General features: G+C 37.6%; 2 protein-coding genes across 9 annotated transcripts in view; both read right to left on the minus strand.

The window, feature by feature from the left end:
• Positions 1 to 450: 450 nt before the first annotated feature.
• Positions 451 to 12983, minus strand: MTRF1L (mitochondrial translation release factor 1 like). 8 transcript variants are annotated; one of them, XM_042253650.2, is made up of 8 exons: positions 12794 to 12983; positions 10574 to 10622; positions 9919 to 9998; positions 7571 to 7754; positions 6817 to 6980; positions 2886 to 3003; positions 1620 to 1756; positions 451 to 824 (listed from the first exon to the last, which is right to left on the minus strand). In XM_042253650.2, the coding sequence occupies exons 4-8, from the start codon at positions 7665 to 7667 to the stop codon at positions 624 to 626; spliced, it is 717 nt and encodes a 238-aa protein (XP_042109584.1). In that variant the 5' UTR covers positions 7668 to 7754; positions 9919 to 9998; positions 10574 to 10622; positions 12794 to 12983; the 3' UTR covers positions 451 to 623. The 8 variants fall into 8 exon arrangements, 6 of the variants coding, with proteins under 6 accessions (XP_042109584.1, XP_012038535.1, XP_004011466.1 ...); XM_012183145.4 differs by having other exon boundaries at positions 12685 to 12843; XM_004011417.6 differs by lacking the exon at positions 10574 to 10622 and having other exon boundaries at positions 12685 to 12983.
• Positions 12984 to 15874: 2891 nt separating this feature from the next.
• The window catches only part of RGS17 (regulator of G protein signaling 17), a 107613-nt gene continuing 96295 nt past the window's right edge, over positions 15875 to 27192 (minus strand). Inside the window, exon 5 of the mRNA XM_015097491.4 lies at positions 15875 to 22728. Within this exon, the coding sequence (XP_014952977.2) occupies positions 22540 to 22728 (189 nt within the window). The 3' untranslated portion in view covers positions 15875 to 22539. The remainder of the gene's footprint in view (positions 22729 to 27192) is intronic.

Below are 27192 nucleotides of genomic sequence, written 5' to 3' on the forward strand. Positions count from 1 at the left end.
GCTCTTTGTAATTGTCATCCTGGAGTTTATGTTTATAGAATATTCTTGAGCCAGCATTTCCTGCTTCTCACTTTTTTACAGGATAACTGACATGTCCTATTTCTTTTCTGTAGTTAGGGTTGGATTTATTAATATTTTGAAGTGAAGGAGCACACACACCATGGGAAAACCGTGAGGGTCTGTTTATCAAGCACATGACTTATTGGTGTTGCTCTAAACACCAAGAGGTCCTTGACAGCTGTGCAGCCTCAAGCAGACGTTCCCGGGCTTTCCTTCCCTCTCAGGCTTCCATCCTCTGAAGACAGTCTTATCATTTCATGTTTCAAGTTTCCCTTACGAGATAAACCAGATTTCTGATCACTCATTAAATACTTTACATAAAACAAAGGACTATTCTCTTTCGTCTACTTCTTGTAAGGAAGAGTTCAAAATATCCAGCCAGAGTCATGATTATATGTTTTTTCACTTAATACGTTCAGAGACGTACATAAATTATGTTTATTAAAAATGTTACTCTCAACTGTGTTAACTCATGTTGTTTCAAGAGAATACTGTGTATACACAACCTGATTTGCTATAACAGAATTTTCAGAAGCTATACAAGTCTTTAATAACAAATCAACTTAAACTTTTTTGGAAATAATTTCTACTAAAGACTCATAATTAGCATAGTCCTTCAATGACTGTACAAGTTCATCCAGTAGGTACTCTCCTTGCATAAAAGTTTCAAGATCATGAAGTGACTTGTTTATTCTGTGATCTGTGACCCGGTCCTGTGGAAAATTGTATGTTCTTATTTTCTCTGACCTTCCTTTTGTGCCAATCTACATATTAAAAGAAAAAAAAAAAGGATACAAGATAGTTAAACTCATGGCAACTAAACCTACAAAGTTAATTTACCTGGAGATTAAGCTCTTGGTTTATAATTTGAAACACAATGTTAAAAACCAAATTTTAAACATTTTGAATTCTCAAAATAACATGGGCACTTGATACAGAAAAAAGAACATAGGCTTGAAAAGTCAGACAGCTTAATACTTGAATTTTGAATCCTCTCTGCCAGTTTTTACTTTATAATTTCAAGTAATTTATTTCAACTTTAGTTTCCCCATTTATAAAATACAGATAATACCTACTACACAGTGATAGTGTACACATACAGCCTGGCACAGAGCTGATATCCGAAAGTGGTAGCTAAATATATATAATCTCTGTGAATTAATCTGGTTATCATCAGTGATAACAAAGTGATCAACTCTCCATAATAAAGGAGTTAATAGAAGGGCTCTGTAATTATAAAATTAACTGCCAAACAGGAAGAAGGTTAAGTTCAATTTCCTTTCCAACTTTCTTCCATAATTTTGAAAGGATTCAAAATGAACGGGAATTTGGTATATCTTTTTAAGATAACTTTGCTGAAAAGTCTGAGAAAGACACCTTTGAATAACAAAAAAGTGTAAATGTGTAATAAGATTACTATAAAACAAGCCCTTGGTTGAATGATATGAATTATACTTTAACTTTGACAAATACAGTGAAATAATTTTAATAGATATTAAAACTGGGTAATCTAAAACTATTTTTATCCTTTCAAAGCATTTTAAAAAATTCAGTTTTACCTGAATCTTTCTAGCATTGTATCGTTTACTTGTTTCTTTTTCTAGCTGCAGGCTGTACAGTTTTGCACGTAACTTTTTCATAGCCATCTCTTTATTTTTCAGTTGAGATCTTTCTTGTTGGCATTCGGAAACAATACCTGAATAGTGTTATGAGAATTAAAAGAGTTTTAATAGAAACATCTTCTTCATGTATTATCAAGGAATACTCCTTTTCCTTCTTCCTTTATGAGGGGAAAAAATAGGACTCTGATATTAAGAAAGGAATACTATACACATAACAGATAACTTTACAGTTATTAGAAAACTGAAAATTGGACATATAGCTCAAAATATTTACATCCTGAAAGCACACATACTGAACAGTAAGCATTAGTCACTTAATACGGATTATTTTCTGGTACTTTTAGCAAGTCACCACAATTTTTTTCAAAAAGTAGTAACTACTCATTATACAAACTAAACTATAAAAGTTAATGTTATTACCAGAGATAATCACTATTAATATTTTTGAGGTTCACTTTTTTATTCCTGTTTATATACTAGGTGTTATATAAAACCTCATCTTAAAGTTTAACATGAGAATTTTCTTATTAAAAAAAAAAAAGGAAAAAACCAAGCAAGGACTCCCAGGAAGCACTACCAACCATGGGAATTACGCCTATCTGAGATCATTTATAGGAAGATTGAGATTTCCTATCCCTGTGCTCTTTTTCACGTGTAAATCACCGGAGCAATACTTGTAAAAACACATGTAGTTCTATCTAACACAATTCTAAAGACTTAAGAAAAATTACAGCTCCACTGCCTAACACTATAATCAGGACAGAACCCCCAGATGTCTGCAGATGGACTTAATGGAAAGAAGCCCCTGAAATTACATGCGAAACTTTGCATATAAGCATGTTTCTGGGTAGAAGGTCCAAGTTTTCATTTTCTCAAAGGAATGCATTTCTTCCTCCCTCCAAAAAACACTAAAAACTGGTGATTGAGAGCATTTTCTTTTAAAGAATCACCCATGATATTACTTCACTGTGAGGATTTAAATTAGTGATATAATCACTAACGTGGAAATTTCCTGGAAATGGATCTCTCCCCCATTCCTGCCTTTGTAATTACCCTAAAGAGTTTCAGCTAAGGAATCTAGATAAATCAAGTGTTGAAAATAAACAGTTCCTAATAGCCTATATGTCGCTGGTAACTGAAGATCTGTTTCAGAGGGAAAGTCATTCAGAGTTTGATTTTTATGTTGAAGAAGGAACCACGCACCCGTTGGGAGATGAACGACCCGGACAGCACTGTCTGTGGTGTTCACATGCTGCCCCCCGGCTCCACTGGCTCGCTTAGTATCAATCCTCAAATCCTTAGGATTAATCACCAGGTTAACCTATACGTAAGAGAAAAGTTGGGAGTTTTGAAAATTACATGTGTGATCTGTTCAAAGAGAATTATTTATAAAAATGCATGTCATAGATAATATTTACGTAAGATTTGGAAGGTTTAAGAACAGAAAGTAATTGGAAGGATACCATTTTTTTAAAGACTTTTCTTATTGGAAGCATGTGGCTTACCAAGTGGCAGTAGTGGTAAAGAAGCCGCCTGCTAGTACAGGAGACGTCAGAGACGTAGGTTCAATCTCTGGGACAGGAAGATCCCCTGGAGAAGGAAATGGTAACCCACTCTAGTATTCTTGCCTGGAGAATCCCATGGACAGAGGAGCCTGATGGGCTACAGTCCACAGGGTCACAAAGCGACTAAAGTGTCTTGGCATGCACACAGTGGATAAGTATCAAAATATAATGCAAAAAAAACCAAACCCTCCCTAATCCTCAAAAACTAGACTTCTCTGTAAATTACCCTCTTCTTACCAATGGCAGATCTCAGCTATTAATAGAAATGTGAATATAATCACTAAAATGATTTCTGAGTTCAAAAAGACTTTAGCGGAGGAAAAAAAAGACACTAAAACACTATAGGAAGGTTTTATTTTGTTTCATTTTAAATACAGGAGGACTTAAACATACCTAGAGGCAGAGCAGAGATGAATGGAAATGGCAAATACCAAGAAGTCAAGGATACAGACTCAATTCACAAATACACTGGATCTGATGTCAGCATAATGCTCTGTCCTGGCAGTTAAAAAGCTGTTGCATGAACTATACCCACGCTGTGAGATGTCCACTACTCTAGCAGCAGGCATCTTATCATTCACAGGCCTTCTAGGTCTCCCTGTGAATCTCTTTACTGTTGCTAGGAAGAATTAAATGAGATGACATATGGACCTCATTCTCCATCTTTTCCTGAAAACCTCCATCTCCAAGATGCTAAAGCCAAAGTGACTAGTATCAAGGTGTCGCTTTTGCCATTTATCCTGCTTCCCTCTGTCCCTTAACTATCCTGTTCTTCACCTAGATTTCCTACAAAAATTAGACTAAAGAAAGGAACTCCGTGTACCCTGTTAGACAGTAATACAGACTTTCTAAAAAGTAATAAACAGAAATCCTCAAGCTTCCTTCTAATGTGCTTCTTATCTCATTCTAAAAAACAAGTTACAAATTTCCCATCACTTTTCAGTGTAAGTGATGTAAGCAAAATATAACTTCCCAACTAAGCTACTTAAAAATATATAGACTGAGAATTCGCTGGTGAAAAGAAAGAATACTCATTGTGTACAATGTAGCAATGTTACTATTTTAATATGATTGGATTATAAACTAGCAATTCTGTAAAGTAGTTGAATCGATGAACCTGAAGTCGCTCAGTCGTGTCCAACTCTTTGCAGCCCCATGGACTGTAGCCTACCAGGCTCCTCTGTCCGTAGGATTTTCTAGGCAATAGTACTGGAGTGGATTGCCATTTCCTTCTCCAAAGGATCTTGCTATCCAAGGGATCGAACCCGGGTCTCCCGCATTGTAGACAGACACTTTACCGTCTGAGCCACCAGGGAAGTCAGTAAAGTAGTTACCCTTTGTTAAAACAGGATACTTGCTATTGATCTTCTGGGAACAAGTCATACAAAGCAAGTCTCCATAAAGGCAAGCAGCTCGTAAACTTCTCCTTTAGATGGTCTCAAAATACCTGCTGTAAGCTTAGTAGTGGAGAAAAATTGACCATGCAAGATTATATGACTTTGTTGTTGTTTAGTCACCAAATCATGCAAAGATGGACACAATAAAGGACAGAAATGGTATGAACCTAACAGAAGCAGAAGATATTAAGAGGAGGAGGCAAGAATACACAGAAGAACTATACAAGAAAGATCTTCATGACCTAGATAACCATGATGGTGTGATCACTCACCTAGAGCCAGACATCCTCGAATGTAAAGTCAAGTGGGCCTTAGGAAGCATCATTATGAACAAAGCTAGTGGAGGTGATGTAATTCCAGTTGAGCTATTTCAAATCCTAAAAGATGATGCTGTGAAAGTGCTTCACTCAGTGTCAGCAAATTTGGAAAACTCAGCAGTGGCCGCAGGACTGGAAAAGGTCAGTTTTCATTCCAGTTCCAAAGACAGGCAATGCCAAAGAATATTCAAATGACCGCACAATTGCACTCATCTCACATGCTAGCAAAGTAATGCTCAAAATTCTCCAAGTCAGGCTTCAACAGTACGTGAACCATGAACTTCCAGATGTTCAACCTGGATTTAGAAAAGGCAGAGGAACCAGAGATCAAATTGCCAAAACCGCTGGGTCATCAAAAAAGAGAGTTCCAGAAAGACATCTACTTCTGCTTTATTGACTACGCCAACAAACTGGAAAATTCTTAAAGAGATGGGAACACCAGACCACCTGACTTGCCTCCTGAGAAATCTATATGCAGGTCAAGAAGAAATAGTTACAACTGGACATGGAACAACAGACTGGTTCCAAATAGGGAAAGGAGTATGTCAAGGCTATATACTGTCACCCTGCTTATTTAACTTATATGTAGAGTACATCATGGGAAATGCCGGGCTGGATGAAACACAAGCTGGAATCAAAACTGCCAGGAGAAATATCAATAACCTCAGATATGCAGATAACATCATCCTTATGGCAGAAAGTGAAGAAGAACTAAAGAGCCTCTTGATGAAAGTGAAAGAGGAGAGTGAAAAAGTTGACTTAAAACTCAACATTCAGAAAACTAACATCATGGCATCCGGTCCCACCACTTCATAGCAAATTAGATGGGGAAAAAATGGAAACAGTGACGGCCTTTATTTTTTTTTTTTGGTTCCAAAATCACTGCAGATGGTGACTGCAGCCATGAAACTAAAAGACGCTCGCTCCTTGGTAGAAAAGCTGTGACCAACCTGGGCAGCATATTAAAAAGCAGAGACATTACCTGGCCACCAAAGGTCCGTCTAGTCAAAGCTATGGTTTTTCCAATAGTCATGTATGGTTGTGAGAGCTGAACTATAAAGAAAGCTGAGCGCTGAAGAACTGATACTTTTTTTGAACTGTGGTGTTGGAGAAGACTCTTCAGAGTCCCTTGGACTGCAAGGAGATCCAACCCATCAATCCTAAAGGAAATCAGTCCTGAATATTCATTGGAAGGACTGTTGTTGAAGCTGAAGCTCCAATCCTTTGGCCACCTGATGCAAAGAACTGACTCATTTGAAAAGACTCTGATGCTGGGAAAGATGGAAGGTGGGAGGAGAAGGGGATGACAGGTGATGGGATGGTTAGATGGCATCATCAACTCAATGGACATGAGTTTGAGTTAAGTTCTGGGAGTTGGTGATGGACAGGGAAACCTGGCATGCTGCAGTCCATGGGTTGCAAAGAGTCGGGCATGACTGAGCGACTGAACTGAACTGAATATGTTCAACTTGCAACCCCATGGACTGCAGCCCTCCAGGCTCCTCTGTCCATGGGATTTCCCAGGCAAGAACATAGGAGTGGGTTGCCATTTCCTTCTCCAGGGGATCTTTCCAACCCAGGAATTGAACCCGCATTTCCAGCATTGGCAGGTGGGTTCTTTACCACTGAACCACTAGGGAAGCCCTTACGTTCACTTATATATCCTTAATTCTTACCATTTATTGTTAAAATCATACCTATTGGACGGTGATAATATATTTGAAAAATCAGTTCAAATACAAGATGAAAGTCAAATGAGAAAAGGAGATACTCAGTTCAGTGAGGTGAGTGTTACTTGGGGGCAAGGCGCTGTGCTGGGCTAGGACTCCCAGGAGTGGGGGCTATGGCGCCTCACCTCGCTGGGCTGGGGTAGGATGGCTACAGTCATGGTGCTGGTGTGGATGCGGCCTTGCTTCTCTGTCTTGGGCACTCTCTGGACTCTGTGCACACCTCCTTCAAACTTCATGTGCTTATAGGCTTCTGAACCTCCAATGCTGGCAGATGCATGTCTAAGGCCACCTTGAAAACATTGGTGAAAGAGGTTTGTTATTCTTGCCAGTTATAAATAACTGACCATCACTTCTACCATCTTGAAATATAATTAAAGGAGCTACAAACTTATATAAACTCATCAACTGTGAAACACTGAAAGCCTTTAGCAAGTCTATGATATTCAGTGTTTTAGTGTCTTTATTGGTTATAATTATTAAACATAAAGCATTTATGGTGTCAATAAACTGACTCAGTAACACCCCGAAGGACCACTTTTAAAAGACCATTAGCCATTGAATGACAAGTATTTTATAGGCCATTTCAAAACTGGTAATATTTCTGCATTCAACATTATTAAGTTTGAGCAAACTCTGCAAAATAGTGAAGGTCAGGGAAGACTGGCATGCTGCAGTTCATGGGGTTGCAAAGTTGGACATGACTTAGCAACTGAACAGCAACAATTATTAAGTAAATGATACACATAAAACTACTTAATCCTCCTTACACAAAAATTACAAAGCTTAATCCTGGTCTTTCCAACCCTTTTCCCTAAAATACACATAGATAAATAAATAAAATCTATGCTTTTCTCAAAACAAACTGAACAGTTTACTGACCTATTTCACTTGGAAAATATTCCAGGGTTTCAAAATGCCATCTTTTAAATGCAGCATACTGCTGATACATGTCAAATATCTCTGAGGTAAACAACATTGCCTCCTGACCCCCAACTCCTGCAGTTACCTCCAGGATCAAATCATTTTTATCTGTTTCTTCCGAGGGAACCAAAAGTAAGATAATCTGCAAATAAAAAATATCACCCCTCCTATAATTACGATTTAAAACTTTTTGAAAAAGAGCTCAGTGATTAGATATAGAATTTTATTTTATTTATTATTATTTTTTTTAATTTTAAAATCTTTAATTCTTACATGCGTTCCCAAACATGAACCCCCTCCCACCTCCCTCCCCATAACATCTCTCTGGGTCATCTCCATGCACCAGCCCCAAGCATGCTGTATCCTGCGTCAGACATAGACTGGCGATTCAATTCTTACATGATAGTATACATGTTAGAATGCCATTCTCCCAAATCATCCCACCCTCTCCCTCTCCCTCTGAGTCCAAAAGTCCGTTATACACATCTGTGTCTTTTTTCCTGTCTTGCATACAGGTCGTCATTGCCATCTTCCTAAATTCCATATATATGTGTTAGTATACTGTATTGGTGTTTTTCTTTCTGGCTTACTTCACTCTGTATAAACTTCCAAAAATATTAATGTTATAACTACATTACAAATACTATAAGGTTCAGCTAAAACTTACAAGTTTCTTTCTTTTTGGTGCTCATATATACTTTATATTAGTTCTCTATTCGGTTAATGATTAAGTCCTTGCTGTGAGTAGGACACTGTATTGTGCGTAGCAAGCAGAAGAAGCAATCCTTGAAGATTTATAGCCTACTATGGCAGGGAAAGAACACCCAGATTCCATCTGTATTTTTTCTAAGCTTCTTTAATATGGAAGAGACACTTGCAATTTTGGAACTGGAACTCTAGCCTGTGCCAACAGGCTCTTAGAAATGATCTGGTCCAATTCCCTCATTTTACAAGTCAAAGAAAATGAGGTTAACAGAGTGCAATGATGAATTAAAAAGCCAAGTGTCAGTTACTGGAACTCAGATCCTTGTGCCTAAGTCAGTCTTCCTTCCATTAAAATTGCATGTTTCACACTTCAGTGTGTATCAGTCACAGACACATAGAATTAAGATTTCTCTGATGAGGTGAATTAAGAAAGAAAAGCTGCCAACATTTATAAAATGGTTCTTTATAATAGAGAGGCACTCTGCTAAGGACTTCATGTATTTTAATTCTTAATACATCTTGGGCAGGTACTATTAACAGCTCCACCTTAAAATGTGAAAACTAAGTTTCTCTAAGTTTAACTCAACTAATAAGTTTAACCCTAGTTGGCCAATACCCTACAACTAGAACGTGGAAGGGCTAGAACTTGAACCCAAGTCTCCCTGAGTTCTGAAGCATCGCCACGTTGTGTTGGTTAGGAGCTATCCTTGTTCTCCTGCTTTTCCATCGCTCTAGCCTGTGCCAACAGAATCTGACCATTCACATCCTAAACTAGCACGATGCAATTTACACCTGTGAACTACAAGCAATGAACAGAAACCATTAATACACGCATTCTTCTACCTCACAAAACGTTTATAGAGTAGAAGGCAAGTTACCTGAGGCTTTTCAGTCTATTGTGGAACTTTTCTTCTAGAGTAGGTGGTGGGGAAATTAATTTTTGGTAAGTTCCACACTTAGGTAGAGAGAGAGAATTTCTAAGTTAAGCATCCCAGTTCCAAGCTCTGTCCTCATTTTATCATGTTCTTTGATTTATATTTCTAGAGATAACTGCTGTAAACCTTAAAGCTCTGCTTTACAGAATTAACAAACAATGGATCTAATTTCATGATTTTTCATCTAACTTAATATGCTCTTCTGCAGTTCTCCTAGATGTAAGGCCAATACTCTTAGATATAAATGCAATTCTGTTTCCAAATCCTGAGGGGCTTAGTCTAGGCTGGGACTCTAGAAGAGTGTCAAAGACAAAGAAGATAAAGAAATATTCCTGCTTCCATCTACCATTGCTCCACAGTCTCTTCTACTCATGTCTACCCCCGCCCTCACCGCTCTTAAAAAACGAGAGAGAAAACATTATCAACATTTCATTGCCTTCTTGGAAAATTCCATTAATGTGACATTCATCTTTCTTTCAGACTTCTACAATCCTTTTAGTATGATAAAAACAGAGCTACAAGGAGTATGCTTTTTCTGCTTTAAAAACCAGGTTTATAATTGTAAATACTAGCATGCTGATTAGTTCTTGACTTGCTTTTATAAAGTTATAATAAAATATAATAGAAGTAATAGTGAAATGTTTTAATTTTGCACAAATGTCATACCTGATGCTTTAACTGAGCTATTTCTTTTTCACATGAAGTTATTTCATTTTCGGCAAGTTTCCTTAAGTCCTCATTTTCATCTAAGAAAAAAAAGGCAGCAGGTTGAGTTTTCCTTAATTAGTATTAAATAGCTAACAGAGTTCAAGGCAAAAGTTCTGTCATTGCTGAAGGGAAACGTAACAATTACCCTTTTTTAATAAGTCATTAATTTATAGCACTTTATGCACTAGTTTTTATGAGCATGCAGTTAAAAAACAAAAACTTTTTCCCTGATGAGAAGGATAGAAGTTAGAAATAAAAATAATCTCTATAGGAAAATACAAAGAAGCTACTAAACTTTTCTATAATTCTTCCTCTCCCAACTATTCATATTAACAAATATGCTTTTAGTTTTCAAACTCAGACTCTACGATAACGGATGACTGCAATGAGTGAGTTGGATCAGAGGGGAATATAAGGTTCCATTAGTAAAGCCAAAACTGAGTTAAAAAGTAGAAAGTTATTTATTGTCTTATTAGTAAATGTTTCATTAATATAAAATTATCCACCTAAACATTTAGACCCTGCCTGATATTTACAGAGTATCTACATGAAGTACTCTTCTTCTCTTTCAGGCTTTATTCTAGTTCTTATTTCATCTAGTTTTCACTTTTACCTTACAAAATATACCTCCTCTTTCCTCTATCTGATGGACAACATGCAACCTATAAAAAGGAGAGAAGGGGAAATTGTATTAGCTATTACAGTTTGCTATCTCTGTTGAAAGATCAAACTCTGTATTGGCTGGAATGTCTTATTCATTTACTAAGAACCAATTATGCTGGGAATTGGGAATAACATGTAAGACTTGCCCTCAAGGCAGGATTTTAGATCATTTTAGTTTCTTTATATTATTATAGGGGAGAAAAGCTCACAAAAAATAACAGCCTAAAACATTATGTGGTTAAATGTTAAAATAACAGCATGCAGAAGGAATTTTTTGCTTGTTTTAGGGATGGGCAGAATAAAGGAAAAAAGGATTAACTCAATGAGATAATAACAACAGCAAAATTGAGATAAACAAATACAGGGAGTGTTGGTGACATGGCAGGAAATTATTTTGGTAAGAATGGGTTATGAGATTTGGAGAAATGGAAAAATGTGCTTCACTAAAAAAAAGCAAAAAAGAATTAGAGCCCCAGTTCAACCACTAAGGTTCTCTTAGAATCTCTCTCCTAACTTCTCTGAATCTTAGTAATCTTAAGAGTAAAATGAAAGATCTCAGTTGGATGACCTCTAAGGGGCCTTATTAGTTCTGAAATGGAGTGTTCCGGTTAAGATGAAGAAGACTGAACTAGAGTGTAGAAGTAATCTAACTTAAACACTACATTTTACTTAATTCAGGTCCCCCAAACACTATCAATTTCAACATGTAATGAATATAATTTTTTTTTTATATTGAGGCTTTGTGGCTGCTATGTGGACTTGAAGCTTGGCTTATGAAACTGATTTAATTTTCCCCTAAAAGATACTACTTCTGATTTTTATTTTCTTTAACACTCTGGGCAGCTTCTCTTAAATCACTTAATTTAGACTCTCCTTAAGCCTCAACTATACAGTTGCATTAGCCTTCTGTCTTCCATGGCATCTTTAGTCCCGTTCCAGATTGCTTCTAAACTGCCACCCATCAAAGTTCCTAAGCAACAAAGCTATTCCTATTATTCACTCCCAGTCCAAAAGCTTCTGCTGGCTTCCTTCTGCCAAAAGGATGAAACCAAACTTTGCAGGTTAGTATTTGAGCCCTCTTACAAAATGGTTAACCCCACTCCCCACCCTCCCCAAACCTAACCCCATCCTCAGTTAACACAGAACTCAGTGATTAAGAGCATGAAATATGGAGTCAGTCCTATTCACGCACTATTCCTTAAGAGCAGTTTAACCTGGGCAGAGCTATGTTCTCTTTGTATCTCAGGTTCCTCTTCTGTTGCATGAGCTAACAGAACCTACTTCATAGTTTATTATGTGAACTGGATGAGTTAATAGATAAAGAAAAGCAAAGCCTAGAGTAGGCAAAGGATCGATAAAAGTTAAACTATTATTATATCATCTAAGGTTGGGCCTTTATCCCTGTACAAGCCTTTCTCCTTCCAAGTTCTCCTTGCTCTCCCAGGTCTTTACTGATCTATGTTCTCACTTATCGGCTGTATCAGAATTAAATTTCTTGCTTCAGTAGACTGTGCTCCTCTCTAGAACCTTTCCTCTGTGGGCCACAGGCCAGCCACTAGGCATCCCCAGGAATTTGTGCAAATTAAGTAACCTGGGCCCAATCCAGATTAGAATGGGCATGAATCACTTGGCAAGCTTGTTAAAACCGCCGCATGTTTCCAAGTCTCAGAGTTCCAGTCTGGGTTTACTTAGCACGCATTTCTTCTGTCACTTTTGCGGGTGGCCGCTCTACCACACTGAGAAACACTGCTCTCGACTCCTTAACAGGAATAGGGCCTTGTCTTCGGTGAGCTCATCTCCTGCCATTAAATACGCAACCAATTAAAGTCAACTTAAGTTTTGTAAAAGGGCGTACAGCACTGTTAGGAGAGCACAAGGAGAGGATGGGACCAGAACTAACATAATGATGTCTTGACCTCTGGTGTAAACCATAAAGAGCTGCAACTGAGTAAAAACTTCAAAATCAGAGTATGTGGAGACGTGAGCGGCGGCTTGGTGCAAAGGGCAAATGAAGAGTCAAGACTCGGCTCTGAATCCCGCTGCCCTAAGCCAGGCCCTTACCATGCAGCAGGTGCTGGGTCTCCTGCAGCTCCTGCTCCTTGTCGCTCAGAAGTTTGGCCACCGCCACCAGCTCAGGCCGCCTGACCTGTAACTGGGCTTCAGAGCCTACCTGGCGCTCGAGGAAGGTCCGCAGAGGTCCGCCGCGGGCGAACAGCTCCTCCAGGGGCAGGTTACTGCAGCTTAGGTGTCGGCGGCCCGGGACAACATGCTGGCGGGCCCAAAAGCCCCGAAAAACATTCCAAACTAACCTGGGGCGCATAACTACAGCCAGTCCACCATGGCAGACAAGACCCGGAAGTTCCGGACAGAGCAAATCTCGCGATACCGCGCGGCTCGGACACAGGGGCGAGACCTATCCGAACTCCGCCCAGCTCACGCGCCGGTTTAAAGGGGCCTCCAGGAAGCCTGGTTGGGAACTTCCGTTCATGCATTATTAAACGCCGAATTATTCACGGAGGCCGGAAGTTGAGTAGCAGAGCCAAAAGTGATAGGGGCGGGTCTGAGAGACCTCGGGCACCTCCTTTAAAGAGTAGGTCAACGCCTCCTGGAACGTGCCGGGGCGGAGTATTGAACGGAAGGGGAAAGGCATAGATTGTTATTACGCTTTCTGACGTCAGGATTGCTTCTCAGGTACTCAGTGAAGCTTTCAAGTACCGCGATGGAGGGCCGTCCGGTGTCAGCTACAGGAGCTGAGGTCACACACAGATGTCAGCCTGGACAGTCGTCTTCAAGGGCGAATTGTAGAATGGCCATCAGTGTGTCTATGTGTTTACACCTCTTCCATTTCTCGTGCTCCTGTTTCTCCTTTCGACGGTGGTTAAGGCTCCTATTAATGGGGACGTGACAAGTGGACTCGAAGACCAGTTACCGAGTGATTTAGCAAAATCTACGTTCCTGCCCTTTATCTGCCACTTAATTTACATAGCCTTTAAACCACTTGCTTCCACACCGAGTCTCCTGCCTAGTCTCACTTATCCCTTGTTAATCGGCTACTTTCTAAAGACGTTGAGCCATTCGTTTCCTGTTGCTGCTAACCACTGCCAAGCAAAGCCTCTTCAGAACCCCGCCTCCGGGGGCCCCGCCCGCCAATTTGACATGGTGGATTAGTGCCGAGAATACTGAAGTTTATTGGTGTAATGCTTTTGAATTTTTTAAGACCTCTTCATAGACCTGCCATTGCCTTCTCCAGAAGAATGTATACTGCTAAGTCACTTAAGTCGTGTCCGACTCTGTACGACCCCATAGACGGCAGCCCACCAGGCTCCCCCCGTCCCTGGGATTCTCCAGGCAAGAACACTGGAGTGGGCTGCCATTTCCTTCTTCAATGCATGAAAGTGAAAAGTGAAAGTGAAGTCGCTGAGTCGTCCCCGACTCTTGGCGACCCCATGGACTGCAGCCTACCAGGCTCCTCCGTCCGTGGGATTTTCCAGGCAAGAGTACTGGAGTGGGGTGCCATTGCCTTCTCCAAGTAGGAGAGTAATACAACCCAGAGAGGCCTGGGGTTGCTACAGCTGAACTCTCAATTGAGGAACTCTCACCACCTAACTGGTTTGAGCAGGGCTTACTTACAGTACAGAGACCTGATACACTGAAAAATTTTCTCATTTATTTTTAAAAATAAAAATACAGGAGTCCTCTGCTGACTTAAGGTTCAGTCATCCTTAAGTCATCTAGTCAAAATTGTTAAATATAAAACTCTTATAAAATGTGCTTGCATTGCCTCTGCTATATTCATTTCTGTACTCTACATACAAATGCAAAGTGAAGTAGAAGAATGAGATCACTCTCCAAACAACATAAAACAAAAATATGTTTGGCTACTTAGAAGCTTCCATTAACTCAAATCTTCTTTCATTTTGTATGTGAATTAAAGCCACACTACTTTTCCAAAATTGTCTTGCGTTAAAATAGTGATTGAAATAGAATCTTAAAAAAAATTCTAATCCGAGTATAGAACAGGACTGATGAGGTTATCTACATCTCTTAGGAACAGGTATTTCTCAAAAAAGGAGTATGTCAAGGCTGTATATTGTCACCCTGCTTATTTAACTTATATGCAGAGTACATCATGAGAAACGCTGGACTGGAAGAAACACAAGCTGGAATCAAGATTGCCGGGAGAGATATCAATAACCTCAGATATGCAGATGACACCACCCTTATGGCAGAAAGTGAAGAGGAGCTAAAAAGCCTCTTGATGAAAGTGAAAGAGGAGAGCGAAAAAGTTGGCCTAAAGCTCAACATTCAGAAAACGAAGATCATGGCATCCGGTCCCATCATTTCATGGGAAATAGATGGGGAAACAGTGGAAACAGTGTCAGACTTTATTTTGGGGGGCTCCAGAATCACTGCAGATGGTGACTGCAGCCATGAAATTAAAAGATGCTTACTCCTTGGAAGGAAAGTTATGACCAAGCTAGAGAGCATATTCAAAAGCAGAGATATTACTTTGCTGACTAAGGTCCGTCTAGTCAAGGCTATGGCTTTTCCTGTGGTCATGTATGGATGTGAGAGTTGGCCTGTGAAGAAGGCTGAGCAACGAAGAATTTATGCTTTTGAAGTGTGGTGTTGGAGAAGACTCTTGAGAGTCCCTTGGACTGCATGGAGATCCAACCAGTCCATTCTGAAGGAGATCAGCCCTGGAATTTCTTTGGAAGGAATGATGCTAAAGCTGAAACTCAAGTACTTTGGCCACCTCATGAGAAGAGTTGACTCATTGGAAAAAACTCTGATGCTGGGAGGGATTGGGGGCAGGAGGAGAAGGGGACAACCGAGGATGAGATGGCTGGATGGCATCACGGACTTGATGGATGTGAGTGAACTCCGGGAGTTGGTGATGGACAGGGAGGCCTGGCGTGCTGCAATTCATGGGGTCTCAAGGAGTCGGACACGACTGAGCAACTGAACTGAACTGAAACCCAACTTTGAATATTGTTTTAAGGACAGAACTGGGGGGAGCTACTTGACTCCAATCTCTCAGCTGAATTTTCAAAACAAGTCATTTCATGGACATACTTCATTACTTATAAAAGGTGCAAAAATGTAATAAGCAATAACCTTGTAAAATAATGTAAAGAATCCAACCTGAATTATATTCCCTCAATTGTGTAAGCAATTTAAATAATATAAATAAGTGTACCTTTACTCCTGTAATGTGACACCAATGAGGAAACAGTGACTTGTCTAAGGATACATGGGTGAATTCTTTATTAATTCAAAACATTTTTAAAAAGTCAGTGTGTAATACATGTGTTTTACAGTAATGTCCATGGGTGTCCACAGTGTAGTCAGATGAAAACAGCTTTAGTTTGATTTACTTTGAAAAGTCAAAGATATACACTGTTTGAGATTTCTGAATTTTCTTACATTATTGTCATGCTCAACTTCTATTATATGTTGAAAATTCTAGCATTTTCAGGAAGTCTTCTTGTACATAGGTAAAAATAATAAAATAGATTCAAGGAAGGAGGAATAAAAACCCAAAACAACTTAAGTTAGAGGAAGAATAATCTGGATTATCTATTCAATTTATAAGTACCTACAGTTATTTTGGCATTTCAAAATAACCAAGCATGGTATCTCAAGTTATTCATGCATTTAAAACTTCTTTATGGTCCATTAATAAATATTGATCAACTCCAAAATATGGATATAGATTATTAAGTACAATGAACATAGTAGCAAAAATTTACACATGTTCAATATGATAAATTTTACAAGAATCGAATACATTGAAATTATTTTTAATATTTAGCAAACATCTGAAAATCATATACAAGAAACATTGTATTTATGACAAATAGGTTAAAGCAAGACAGAAAAAATCAAGTCTTTTACATTATTCCAGTATTCGGTGTTCATTGTTCAGTGAAAGGCAATATAGAAAAGTACTCACCAATATGACCATCAATTGAGATTACCTTTTAAGACAGCAAGACTAAAATCTTCACTACCCAAGAGACGTAGAGGATTAAGGTAATTATACACATAATTCAAGAGAAGAAATTCACTTTCACCCCCATTAAGTGAATATTCAACTTAACACTATTTTGGAGTTTTACTTTCCTATATCAATTTCCAGCTCATTATATTTTCTTCATAGTGTTTGTTAGCAGTCATTTAGTGGAAACTAAGAGCAGTGCAGAGGGATCTGCTCGGAGTATTATCTCAGTGTAAATGTCCAGTAAATTTACCTCCAAAATACCCTCTTAAAAAATGTATCACTTTACAGTGGGAAAATCTAACAGACACTACCTCAGTCAGACGATGAAGTTCAACATCAACAATAAGTCATGTTGATGATGGTATGTACCTTTGATATGGTGTGATATGAATGGCACTTCTGTGGTCTTTCCTCCAAAATCTGATAACACCTGTCTAATCTGGGAAAATGATCAGAAAAATTCTAGTTGAGGGACATCTTACAAAACACTAGGCCTGTAACTCCCCAGTACTGCCAAGGTTATCAAAAACAAGAGAAGTTTGAGAAAATATCATAGCTAAGAAGGTAACATGATGACTAAATATAATACCGTATCTTGAACAGAATCCTGGAACAGGAGAAAAAAAAAATTATGAAGAGCAAAGAAGGACAGGGAAGCCTGGCATGCTGCAGTCCATGCTGTCTCAAAGAGTCGGACATGGCTGAGCAACTGAACAACAACAAAGGAATCTGAATAAAGTGTGGACTTAATAATGCATTGATATTGGTTCACTGGAGAAGGAAATGGCAACCTACTCCAATAGTCTTGCCTGAAAAAAATCCCATGCACAGAGGAGTGGTGGGCTACAGTCTTTGGGCTTGCAAAGAGTTGGACGGGACTTTGCAACTGAACATGCATGTATTGGTTCATTTATTGTGACAAATGTTTCATGGGCGTGACATGTATGGATCCTATCTGTACTATCTTTTCAATTTTTCTGTAAATCTAAAACTATTCTAAAATAAAAAGTTTAATAAAAATTTTTATGAACACACAACTACCTTTTATTCTCTTACTTTCATGATAAACTTATTTTAAAAATCATACTACCTTAATAGTAAAAAGCATGCTTTCTATTCCATGGCAGTGTCAATGTTTTCTACTGGCTGTCTTTTTTAACTTGGGTTTTAGCTCTAACTCCTACATATTTACTTGGCAAATTAACTGAAAAGTTCTTCCTATGCTTGGGAATGATTATTTCCTGTGGAATTTAAATTTTCAAATGATTTCTCTTAAACTTTGATTTAAACCTACAATATTGTACACACACACACATCTGCATACATACATCTAAATATATCTCTGTGTGTGTCATTGAAAGAAATATATTTCTTGTTTGTAGATTGAGTGTGATGTTGGTGAACTGAGAACAGTTGATTTTGAATCACATTACTGAACAAAGCAATAACATATTCATATATTCTTCTGTCTTAAAATGAGCTTGATTGTATTTTTTGAATGAATAATTCAATCAGATTTTTAAAGTACAGTTTCAAAAAAATCTGGGCAAGTGCATTGAAGGCACTTAATGCATACATTCTTGAAATGGGAATTACTGAGCTAGAGAACTTTGATAAACTAATAATATGTAACAGTTCACTCTTTCCATGTTTAATTCATTCTCATGGCAATCCTATTAATTGTTATATTCTTCATTTGAAGAGAAAAAAACAGGTTCAGAGAGGATAAATGATTTGCCCAAAGTCACATGAGATAGAAGTATAACTGGAAGTCAAATTTATAATCAAAGCCTGGTATTTGGAAAGAAAATATATTCCTCTGTGGACTGTTGTGTGTTACAAGGATACTACTAAGAGTGCTGCAAGGAAGATCTGAAACAAGTTTTTGATATAAGTTTCACTGGTAAATATTTGCAGTTGTAGCAAGTAAGGAATAACTAAACTTTTTACGGATTGTTTTCTCAGAAGAACAAACATTTTATAGTGGTCAGAGATTTAAAAAAAAAAAAAACTGAAAAGGGCATACAAAGTGTTTGCAAGTTATACTTTGAAAACTAAGGTCATAAACTGTCAGCATAAATATAGGTGAAAAAACAATTCTAGGAATATCTTTCCCACTTTTCAAAATAATTTGTCATCTAATGCAAAGTTTTCAAAGCTTGTGTTTGATAGGGCTCTATCCATAGGCTTTTTAGGTGGCTTATTTTCTATTTTCTGACTGTATTTTAAATTTCTTCCTTGTTTACTTCTTCCTCAAAGCATCTGGTATATTGCCATTTTGTAAATGTAGTTTGTTACAACTTCAATTGTACAACATATTTTTTCAATATAAGCTAAAAGTATATAGAAAAAAAGGATACATTCAAAAATAAGAATCAGGTATTATTTTAAATCAGCTTAATGGGGTGAAAGTGTATTTTTGCCCCTAATAAATAAATACTATTTACCTATTTCTATAGTCCTTTTGCAAAACTGAACTCTCAGGTAAATACATGATACACATTTCATTCCACACTAACAACCTAGGCAGCATGAAAGGATACTAATAAACACCCCATGCACCATGACCAAATATCAACTGGTCATCTTATGTACATATTTTAAGATTAAAAAAAGTGACCACATTACGGCTTTAACTTTTGCACTTCATAGTGTTGACATCAAAATTGTGTTTTGCTATTGTTCTTTTGCCAGTGCACCTACTGTGCTTAGAGCTGCCCTATAACACTGTTGGGATACCTGTATTACCTTTGGGTAACGTAGTAGCAATTATTCAAAGTAAAGAAGCGTCATCCATTCATTTTTAATGTGATCTAAGTTCAAAATGCATCTCTGAACAAATCTCTCCAATTTATATAAATATAGATGTATATTTATATATGACCTATATCCTCTACTTTTCTTTCCATTATAGACACATCTGAACTTAGGCATTATTTAAAGAGCATTAACCTCTTTCTGCGTACATTAGCAGATTCTAACAGTATACAAAGATATCTTGGTAATGTAAAACATAAAGTGTACCTTCTAAAGTGCTAATTTTTCCTCAGGGAGGAACTTACTCTCTAGAAAAGATCAAACTCTACCAAAACAAATATTGTGCTCTTAGAATGGTAGCATAGACACCAGTTGAGGGCTATTTTTGTTTGTTTGTTTATTATAGCTCTGTAATTAAAACAGAAAGAATTACACCATACTTTAAAAATTGGTAGAGTTGCAGATACATAGACATACTGTTAGATACACTTAAAACATTTTGAAATTAAAAGAGATGCTCTCCCCTCCCCCCTGAAAATAGGAATTTAGCACAGAAGTCCTCACATAGTGTGGTTATCAATATTTGAAGTGTAAATCTACCCTAAACTCATTCTCAACACATTTCTAATCAGGTTTCAAAAGGGTATATCAGCTTCAAAATCTGTATTCTACAAATGCCCCGGGTTAGAGATTAGGACTCTTTATAAGGGCCCTATCTTTTACATTTGGTAAAATATTAAAAGTATTGTCAAACAGACAATTCATCTAATAGTCCAAAGTATCTTATAAAGATAACTTATGACTAGCAGGTCACCATCATATATAGTAACAACAAGAATATAAAGTCTACACTTAAAAAATTTGATTCATGCGGTGTATCTTAGTATATTACATGTTTTCTAGTCATGTATACCATACATTGTGCCTCAAACACAGGAACAAATATGATATTACAACATATATGTGTATACATCATTGTAGCATAACAAACTCAACTCTAATCAAGAAAAAAAGTAAATAATTTAGGAACAATAAACTTCACGATAGAAGTGATGATTCTTTTAGGTTTTTCTTCACTCGTTAGGAAAAAAATATGACTTTTTGTAAACGTCTTCGTAGCTCTCTTTTCCCACTATGTTACTGAAAACTATTATTCAAACAGTAAATATTTAATTGACATGGATAAAGCATGTCTTAACACTAACACTTTCAGACAAAAACAGGCATTTGTTAAAAGAAATGTTTATTATAAATATTTTCTATCTTTTATTTTAACTACATTTTCATAAAGAATGTATTTAAAAGTGCTGAATATGGTAGGATAGTCAGCAACGCCAGTGTAAACAGGATGCTTTGTTTTCTACTCTGCAAACGTGTTTTTTTAAATCCCATTTTGTCAAACACTGCAACAGTTAAAATATTTGCATAGGGAATAGATTATAGCCCTTTTAATCATATCTCCTGAATGCTATACAAATTAGAAAATCAAATTCACATAAAAAAATTCTTGAAATGTTTACCTTTATGGAAAAAGAAAATTACGATGCCAACCTTTCAAGTAAAGTAAATTTTAAAAAGAAAACCCCAAACTTGTTTTTCTTAAAAAAAAGTTTAATAAATTAAAAAAATGAGAGGTAGTTAAAAAATGACAAAGGAAACTTATAATTTTAATATCATCCTTAATATAAGGCCAGTATTCTTAATGGATATAAATATTTTTAAAACTTTCATTTTAGGTTACTCAATATTATACTTATTAAGTTTAAGATTAAAAAAATAGCCTCCAGGGGATATTAATATTCAAATGTAACACTTTGATATAAATATGACACTGTTGTTTGTGTGTGCAGGATAGGATACTGTTTCCTTGAATGTCAAAAGTACATGCCAAGGTCAGGCAAGTATTTTTTGTCTTAAAAGATTTAGTGGTACTTATACAAAAATAATATGGCAGCGAAAACGTTTGAGCACTGTTCTGCCTTTCAATTAGGGATGAGAATTAATAGTTTGGTTTTAACATATTTTAAATAAGTTATTTTTAAGATACTACATGAAAACAGTTAAGGTCTGAAGTAGAGAATTATCTTCTAAAGAACCCCTATAAAACTTTTCTTCATTAAAAACCTTAGCTTTTACTGGATTTCACTTTCAACGAAAATATGCCACAGTCCAGATGCTATTCATCCAAAGTTTTAAGATGCTACATATAGGCATTCCTTTATTAAATCTTTTCTTTATATTCCAAAACTAAGTTATCAAGCTTTTTTTTTCTTGCTAAAGTACATACTTATGCAACCATTTTAGAACTGGAGAGCCAGTCTTTAATAAATTAATTACAGTATTGGACATCTGATATATACATAGATTCATTTTCTTGTATTACAACTAAAAACAATATCACTCTGATTTGTCACTGAGATAGAATATCTTCAAATTGTTTTGTGCTTTTTTCTTTTTTCCTCATATATATATGTATATATTATTTTTTACATAGCAAACTCTTCTGTAATGAAAATGCCACAGTTTTGGCAGTGAACAACCAGTGGAATTCCCCATGAGGATCTTCCAACGAACAGAGATAAATAGCTCTTTTTTCATGTACAGAAATATTGGCTTCAAAATTAGTGTACTGAACACAGCATATAGCATGTTGACTATCAGAGTTACAATTTTAAAATTGGCTTTTTCTGTCTTAGATTATATTTTAAAATGCAAACCACAGCCAACTTTTGGGCAATTATTTCTATAAGACCATATTGCACAAAAGTCCTTAAATACAGATATAAGTTATGCCATTTGGATTTAAGTGTTGCGACAACTATATGGCAAATGAAGCAGGTTTACTTGGCACATGCAGTCTCTGGGTACACTAGGAGACTGTTCATAGGACTACAAATACAGTTTGCTTGCAAGTAGGATGAATGCGTGTTCAACAAAATAAACTTAATTTGGCAATTCATTGTTTTATGTGGTATTTTCTCCAAAGTAACCACGGATAAACCTTGATAAAAATGGAGACAAAGACCATATGGTTGTATTTTCACAGTAGCCTGAGGAATGCTAAACCGTAGTTCTCCAGGAACTCAGTTTCAGGTGTTACGTAACTACTTTTATTTCTCATCGCAGCCCTCCAAAATGATTTTCTTTAATAAAAGTTAAGATTCAGAAGTAGAGCTGGCAGTACTTTCAACAAATGACTTATAAATTTGAGAGTTCAAAAACCTGGGGAAAGAATCTCTGTGCATTAAGGTATATATCTGCAGTTGGGCATCTTCATACATGTGAGGATTAGGATCCAACAGATTTCTATTGATCACCTCTCTAACACGAGAATCGAGACTGACCTAAAAAGAAATAAGAGCAGATACATTAAATAATATTTTTTCAAAAGATCTCAATCAAGTAACTATACACTCACGACATTTCAGAGAAACCTTAAAGAATAAATCTAAAAATCATGAGGTTATGTTTTCAAAGCTTTCATAACCCTGCATACTTTTTTCCTTCAAAAACTGAATTAAACAAAAACCAACTTTTAAACCAAAATTTGAGTTCAGATATCTTGGCTTTCTTGGATGTACCTCTTCTATGCATTCATTCAGGAGTTTTTGACAATTTCTCTCATTGTTGCAGTGCTAGAGAGTCCCCTAGCTAGAATACAAAGTTGCGCGCGTGTGTGTGTGTGTGTATGTGTGTGTGTTAGTCGCTCGGTTGTGTCCAACTCTTGCTGACCCCATGGACTGTAGTCCACCAGGCTCCTCTGTCCACAGAATTCTCCAGACAAGAATACTGGAGTGGGTTGCCATTCCCTTCTCCAGGAGACCTTCCTGACCTTCTTCTCCTGGGTTTCCTGAACTGCGGGCAGATTCTTTATGGTCTGAGCCACCTGGGAAGCCCCTAACCAGAATACAAAGTTACCTCCTATTATGCTGGGCTGACTCTCTTCATTGAACAAGATAAAAATCTAGCAGAGAGTAGTTCTCTGTCAAAACAACATGTAAATTACATACTGATACCTGAGAGTTTCACGTCCCAACAAGTCACATCAGGAGGACACCAGGAACGTGGAAGGGCTGAGCAAGCAGAACCAGAGCATGTACTCTTCAGGCCTTACAACTATAGACCTGTTCACATAGAACACGCTACAGTCCTTCCCTAGGAATACGTCCAAATGACTCTGTACTAAAGATTAGAAGAACAACTTTTTGAAATGCAGTCTTTGAAAGGAGAAATGTCAGTAGGAACTCAGAGCACCCATTAAAGTAGCCATACAGTGTTATCTGAAAAGTGTAAAGAAATTTTAAGAAATTAAATTCTGCAAGTGATTCGTTTTTTTGTTTTTGTTATTTCTCCCTGAATGCTAATCGTGTTGCAACTGGTAGGGTAAGTTGGAAAAGGAATGGGGAGGATTAAATAGCAATAAAGGCATGCTATGGGGAACAGAACTAAGCTCTTTCCTGAAACGAAAGGAAAAAGCCCTCCAAGAGGCAAAACACCTCTGAGTCTGATTGGTGTCTAACGCTCTCACTGTTGAACAAAGACTAAGGCATGGTGATCCACAGTTACCCGCTTCATGATGTACTTCTATACAAACCCTTTACATTTATAGCTAAGGTTTTGTCACAAGCATCTTGCAAAAGCCTTTTTGGTTCTGGCTTCATTTTCCACCCATTCTTTGTATAAGCCTGGGATCTGAGACGGTCCCAGTGAGAGAAGCACTCATATCCCCTCTGGTGTTTCCGGATTCCTAAGCTTTATAGCCCATGTGGAGCTGAGTTCATAGAAACACCCCAGGATGACAGCGAGCAGGGGAAGATATATCAGGAAGTGGTGATCCAGACTAAATTTCTGTGGTTTTGCTAGACTAAGTTATACAAAGACAAAAGTAAACGTTTCTTGGCCGAACTATGTGTTATTCTCTCTAGATTCTAAAGAAAGAAAAATGTTCTCGAAATGGGTCAAGTTTTATTCTCTGTGTTATTGCCACGAGGGTCATCATCAAGTATAAAGTAAAAAAGTACACAATTTTTCACTAAACTTCTTATTAAAAAATATTTGTGTCTCGTGCGCAACAGGAAAATGTTGACATTGAAGTTTAAACTGATAGGTCTTGTTTTGAAATGTGGTATTGTGATAAAGTGAATCTTAACAAACATATTCTACTATTTTTTGCAGATGGTACTTTTACTTTCAAACTTGTGTACTTTTTGTTTCATTGGAGAAAGGAACACTAGATTAGTGATAAACAGATAAAGAGGTCTTTATTTCATAAATAATAGCATACTGAATATATGCTATTTAACACATATGTTCCCTAATATATATATTTAACATATGATAAACTGATAACAGTTTATCCATTGCTGGAATGATATTCATTATCTTAAGACAGAAAGTAAAATAATTTGAATTATTAAATGTGTTGAGTCTTCACTGTATAATTTAAATTTTATTTTCGAACTAAAAACAGTAGTGAAATATCATAGAGAAAGTAGTACCATTCAACATTTAGTAATCTGTAACAAAAACACATTTGCTATTTCCATTTAAAAAATAAAATATTTACCTTAATATCTGGTGGTTTGTTTGAAAAGGTTGTCTGTCAGTCAAAAGATGTGTAGAGAGGTCTAATAATAAGGATACACCTCATGAGTATGACAATCTATAGTTTCACCTTGTGGCATCTTTGTGCTTCGACTGTGGAATATCTATAATACAAATTAGTGCGGGTGGATCCCAGCATGGGCCTGAGCCTAGGCCCCCTAGGATTCACCCCTGAGTAGTGCCATCTCATCTGGGGTCCAGTGCCTAAGGCACCAGGGAACTTCCTGTACAGACTTGGAAAAGAAAGCTGAGTAGCACTAAGACAACAGCTATTCTCAGGTAATGCAAATTCTTTTCTTAGTCTTCCCAGACTCCCGTTTAGGGGGTGAAGGAACCATGTGTGCGCAGTTGAGCCCCACACTGTGCGACCCTTTGGACTGTAGGATGTTTCAGGCAAGAATACTGGAGTGGGTTGCCATTTCCTGCTCCAGGGAATCTTCCCGAGTCAGGATGGCTCAGACGGTAAAGTGTCTGCCTGCAGTGCAGGCGACCGGGGTTCGATCCCTGGCTTGGGAAGACCCCTGGAGAAGGAAATGGCAACCCACTCCAGTACTCTTGCCTGGAAAATTCCATGGACAGAGGAGCCTTGTAGGCTACAGTCCATGGGGTTGCAAAGAGTCGGACACGACTGAGCGACTTTACCTCACCTCAGGGATCAAACCCATGTTTCCTGCATCTCCTGAATTGCAGACAGATTCTTTACCACTGAGCCACAGGGAAAGGGAGCAAAGCAGTGTTGCAGTAATAGAGTTAAAAGACAACCTATTCCTGTGGGGCCGGGCACGAGACAGCCCTGACGGATTTGGCAGCCCTGACCAGCAGTCTCAGCAGTCCTGGAAAAGCTGGGAGTGTCGAGAGGTGGCAAGTGAAACTAATGAACGCGGGACCGCCCATGCCCCAGGGAGGAGACAGGGAGGAAGAAAAGCACGCGGCTCACAGACATACAAATATCCACCAGCAACTCCACAAGGAGAAGGCGATGGCACCCCACTCCAGTACTCTTGCCTGGAAAATCCCATGGACAGAGGAGCCTGGTGGGCTGCAGTCCATGGGGTCGCTAAGAGTCGGGGACGACTGAGTGACTTCTCTTTCCCTTTTCACTTTCATGCATTGGAGAAGGAAATGGCAACCGACTCCAGTGTTCTTGCCTGGAGAATCCCAGGGATGCGGAAGCCTGGTGGGCTGCCGTCTATGGGGTCGCACAGAATCGGACACGACTGAAGCGAATTAGCAGCAGCAGCAGCAGGAGCAGCAACTCCACAAACTAGCTGGGAGGAAAATGAAATGAACGCTAAAGGTTCAACAAGAGTGGGGGGTAAAATGGGGAGAATGAAAACAGAAATCTTGTTTGTGTGACTGGGGTAAACCTGGGTCAAACTGAATTATATACAATGCATGGAGCTAATTCACGTGAAGTAGGTGGATATGGCCAAAAGGCAGCCCACCAAGTTTTGAGCCGGACCTCCCCTTCTGGCCATAGAGATGCAATGAAAATTTTGATTCTTTGGACATTGTTTTGGTGGAATTATATTGAAAATGATGAATTACCACTGAAAGTCTTTTATTCTCATAAAGACCCTCTTAAGTTAATTCCTTGAACATTTTTTTAATATACCATGATTTAATTTTCCCACACTTTTTCATTTTATTTTTAGTTTTACTGAAGCCGCTTTATTTACTATTTTTTTTCTAAGTAAAATACTAATTAATTTTTTTTCCTTTGTAAGTTCATGTTAAATTTTTACCAACTATTGTTTCTGCTACTGGAGATGTTCTTTATAATTTTAACTAACTTTGGTTTTCTCAAGTAAAATTTTGTATATTTGAAGACTATCTGATTCTCCTATCTGTTTTAATACACTTTTTACCACACACATTTTTAGCCATATGACTTTGTGTTGGTTATTTCTATGGAAAATAATTATACATTACAAATAAGACTGATTGTTGGAATGCATTATTTGAAGCAAAGATCGTTGTTACAATAAAGTGGAGTAACCATACTCCCGGTGGCATATAAACGGTGGGAAAGTTTATCTTGCTTCTGAGGGACAGTTCAGACATGTGATGAAGGTTGCTAGTTCTCACTGTGTCTCAAATTGTAAGTTTGGGTTCATAGAAGTCCAGAGTTGTGTCATGAATAGAATACTAGACAATGGAATACTAACAAGAATATTGTAGTTGGAAGAGCTGCACTTGGAAAC

Source organism: Ovis aries, chromosome 8 (genome assembly GCF_016772045.2).
Source record: "Ovis aries strain OAR_USU_Benz2616 breed Rambouillet chromosome 8, ARS-UI_Ramb_v3.0, whole genome shotgun sequence".
In the NCBI taxonomy this organism is placed as follows: Eukaryota; Metazoa; Chordata; class Mammalia; order Artiodactyla; family Bovidae; genus Ovis; species Ovis aries.

Excerpts from the sequence above, each read along its gene's own strand:
- MTRF1L (XM_004011417.6), bottom strand. The coding sequence starts at position 12,943 with ATGCGCCCCAGGTTAGTTTGGAATGTTTTTCGGGGCTTTTGGGCCCGC. Across the intron at positions 1,757-2,885 it reads GGTCGTTCATCTCCCAACGG|GTATTGTTTCCGAATGCCAA; the intron begins GTGCGTGGTTCC and ends AACACTATTCAG. Across the intron at positions 825-1,619 it reads ACAATGCTAGAAAGATTCAG|ATTGGCACAAAAGGAAGGTC; the intron begins GTAAAACTGAAT and ends TTTAATATGTAG.